The sequence below is a fragment of the Miscanthus floridulus genome, chromosome 8 (genome assembly GCF_019320115.1).
Source record: "Miscanthus floridulus cultivar M001 chromosome 8, ASM1932011v1, whole genome shotgun sequence".
Taxonomy (NCBI): Eukaryota; Viridiplantae; Streptophyta; class Magnoliopsida; order Poales; family Poaceae; genus Miscanthus; species Miscanthus floridulus.
The window spans coordinates 75,339,846-75,343,531 of record NC_089587.1 but is presented as its reverse complement, the minus strand read 5'-3'; the positions used below and the strand labels follow the sequence as shown (position 1 = coordinate 75,343,531).

The 3,686-nt window shown below is 55.3% G+C and overlaps 1 protein-coding gene across 1 annotated transcript; it reads right to left on the bottom strand.

Moving 5' to 3' along the window:
* Nucleotides 1-1,643: 1,643 nt before the first annotated feature.
* On the bottom strand, nt 1,644-3,199 carry LOC136472627 (homeobox-leucine zipper protein HOX20-like). The gene is made up of 3 exons (XM_066470336.1): nt 2,705-3,199; nt 2,231-2,577; nt 1,644-2,063 (listed from the first exon to the last, which is right to left on the bottom strand). The coding sequence occupies exons 1-3, from the start codon at nt 2,763-2,765 to the stop codon at nt 1,659-1,661; spliced, it is 813 nt and encodes a 270-aa protein (XP_066326433.1). The 5' UTR covers nt 2,766-3,199; the 3' UTR covers nt 1,644-1,658.
* Nucleotides 3,200-3,686: the final 487 nt, after the last annotated feature.

Below are 3,686 nucleotides of genomic sequence, written 5' to 3'. Positions count from 1 at the left end.
CTGAATTATACCGAGATTTTAGGGAGAGAAGCCTGTTCGGTTAGCTGACTCCAGGCCATGAACAATTCCAGGTTTACTTGATTAGTACAAATTAAGCTAGTTGTTCTAGCTGGATTTTTTCTACAGAGTGAATCCTTGCTAACCGAACAGCCTTAAAATGAAATGGACACGTAGATTCGCCGAAATTATATACTGCCCACAGTTGAAAAATGAAATGGACACATAGATTCGCCCGAATTATATATTGTCCACAGTTGAAAAGCTCCTTTGGCTCGCTCGGCATGTTTGTTTGTTTTTTATGAATCACACGGGGGAAAGAATTCCCCACCTGAATATATTGCATTGGAGCGATAATTAAATTATCGCTCAGGAAGATAAAACAGAGAACGCACACTTACAATATAACACCACCAACAACACACAAGACAGAGCAGAGGACAACCACGAAAAACATAGAGAGGAGAACAAAGAACCACGAAAAACACCACCGCCAAGCGGCTGAAGGGAAATCCACGTCGAAAAGCAGGACGACGAGGCCAAAAGGGTTGGGAGACGATAACAGCAGAGCAGAGGCGCGCGAGCGCACCCGCAGGCCGCAGCACCTGCAAGGAAACAACGGCAAGGGGAAGATGGCCTCCTCCATGCATTTGCGTTGGGTCTCTGCGCTGATCCATGGGCGTTGTCCGATGAACACAACAGACCGTGGCATCCGATCCCCACAGAGGCAGAGAATAATGCCCACCTGGCCCAGCACCTGCATCCACGGTTGTCTTTTATTTTACCTGACCCGCGGTTGTTGTTTTTTTTTGTAACATCAACGGAATTTCACGAGGAATTTGACTGATTCATCCGTGTGCCAGACTGTCACCAACTTTCTTTTTGTTGGAACTTCTCTGGTACTTCTCCTATCTTCATTTCAGTTTTTTTTAAAAAAATGGCTCTTGTGCAGTAGTGTAACATGCTTTTCTGATCCTTGTTGGACAGAAATTGGTAGCGAAATTGCGGTGCGCATCTTCGCTTCTGCAGAAAAGAGAGGAATTGCTTTGCTCTTGCTCTGAAGGAGACGAGGAGGGGACCCACTGGCCCACAGCCGGACCCAGCGGATGGTGCGGGCTGTGCTGGGGGAGTGGACACCAGGAATCGCTGTCAGTGACAAGCCTGACTTTTCACGTGGCACCGGGCCCAGTGACAGCGACCCTGCGCTCCCTCCGCTCGCTCGCTTGCGGGACACTGCTCGTGTGCCTCTCCAGCACACTGTCGCTCTCGATCCCATCCCAATCCCGTCCGGCTGTTTCTTTCACACAAACGCCCCTGCGCTTCCCGCTAATTACTACGGAGTACTCAGTAGGCCCTTTTCCCTTCGACCTTCGTCGTTCTCGTTTCTTTCCATTCCACGACCACAATGGCAGGCTGGGCAGACACGCACCGGACAGAACAGGGGATGGGATGGCAAAAAAGGCCAGAGGCAGGCAGCGAGAGAGCTACTGTCTACTACGGGAGAACTGACAGAAAACTACTAGGTACATTTCCATTTTACCAAATTTGCAGAAACGCCCCCCAACTGGGCACTGCCGAGTTTCCTTCTTTTATTGGGTTCCCCGCAGCCCACCGCACCCCAAACCCCCCCCCCCCCCCCCCCCCCCCCCCCCCGGGCCGCCCTAGGCCCAGTGGTCCGTAGGCTCGGTCCACCACGGCAGCAACGGCGGCGGCTGCAGGTCCGCGAAGAAGCCCCCGCACGCCGCGTCGTCGTCGCCCAGGAACGCCGCCTCGTCCTCTTCCACCTTCAGCAGGTGCCCGTGGAAGAACACCTCGCCGTGATGGAGCTGGAGATGCGGAGCCGACGCACCGGCCACCGCCGCCGCCTCGGCGGGCACCGCCGGAGAAGGAGGCTTCTCCGGCGTCGTCTCCGCATCGTTCACCACCCCGCTGGAGTCGCTGTCGGACGACCCCTGCGCCGCCATGGCCGCCCCGGCGGCGGGGGCCTCGATGTCGGACGCCGCTGGCTCCTCCTTCACCGACGAGAAGGCGTCCTCGTCGCCCAGCTTCGCCTTCAGCTCCTTGATCTGCCACGAGCCACGGAACTCAAGATTCATAAACAATCACAAACAAAACAAACGCTGTAAAGAATCTTCTTCTTTCTTTCTTTTTGGAGTGCACCGTGCACGTGAGGAAGAGGATCTCCCCCCGGAACTGGAACCAAGGAATTAGTAGAGTATTATGTACGACGCACCTCGGCGAGCAGCGCGTCCTTGTCGCGCCGGAGCGCGTCGTGGTCGGCGCGGAGCGCGTCGTACGAGTGGCGCAGCGCCGCGTAGTCGCGCTCCAGTTGCTTCGTCTTCCACCGGGCGCGCCGGTTCTGGAACCACACGGCCACCTGCCGCGGCTGCAGGCCCAGCTCCCGCGCCAGCCGCGCCTTCCGCTCCGGCTCCAGCTTGTTGTTCTCCGTCTCGAAGCTCCGCTCCAGCGCGCGCACCTGCTCCGTGCTCAGCCGCCGCTTCTTCTCGCCGAAGCCGATGCCGTTGCACAGCACCATGTCCTCGTCGGCATCCTCCATCCCGACGCCGCCAAAGCCATCGTCTTTATTGTTCCAAACAACAAGCCCAGCATCAGCCAAACCGTCCGTCCGATGACGCAACAGCAAAAGAGCAGAGCACGCACTGAATCGTCAAGAGAGAAAGAGATGAGCACAAGTTAGTAGTATTACCAAGGGGGCCGGGACTGCCGCCGCCGCCGCCGCCGGAGATGGAACCGCTCGGTCTCTTCATGCTCTATCGACTGTCGCTGCTGCCGGGCGCGAAATTCTCAAAGATTCCCAAGAGAAGAGAAGGAGGTGGGTGGGTCGGATCCGGAATCGAAGAGAAGGAAGGATCACAGACAGGGTCTCCCTTGAGTCAGGGGAGGGGCAACCGGGGAAAGAGGAGTCGGGAGAGACCGGGATGGCGCCTCCGGTGGTGCTTCTCCTCCGTCTTGCTGTGACCACCACCACCACCACCCAGGACCATCACCATGGCTCTCTTGTCTTCTTCCCCAGTTCGGATCCAAGCGCCTCCTAGTACAACTGAGAGCTACTTGGGAGGTTCCTGAGGTTTCTCATGATCGCCTTGCTCTGTTTCACTGCGTGTGTGGACTGTGGAGCATTGGAGGAGTGGAGTGAGAGGTTTCTCTCCGGTTACTATTTTCGTCCGGCCGCAACAACTGTGTGCTTAAAATACGAGCGGATGCGGAGCGGAGGAGGGGGAGGAGACTGGAGAAGTGGAGAGTGCAGAGCTCGGGTTTAACGATGGCAACGGAGGTATCGTCCGCTATCGTCGGAACGTTTTTTTTTCCGCTACGAAGAATTTATCTTATCTTTATCTTCGTTAACTATTTTGATATAGATTTTTATTTATCTCCGTATCTATCGGACATCGGTCGGGTAACAGATATCCGACGGATACTGCATACCCGATAAACAAGGACACTTGGGGTCACAGCTTTGCAATCGGAGATGTTACCCGGGTATAAGTGTCGGAGTCTCAGAGATGCCGAGGAGAAAGAGCAAGGTTGCGAGAAGGACGAGCAAAGGTGGCAGAGAGACCGAACTGAGAAAGCGAGGGGCACGAGCGCTTATGAGGCAGGCGTGCTTAGCGGAGATGGTGAGAAAAAATTGAACTAGGATTCCTAGAACACATAAACTATATATATGA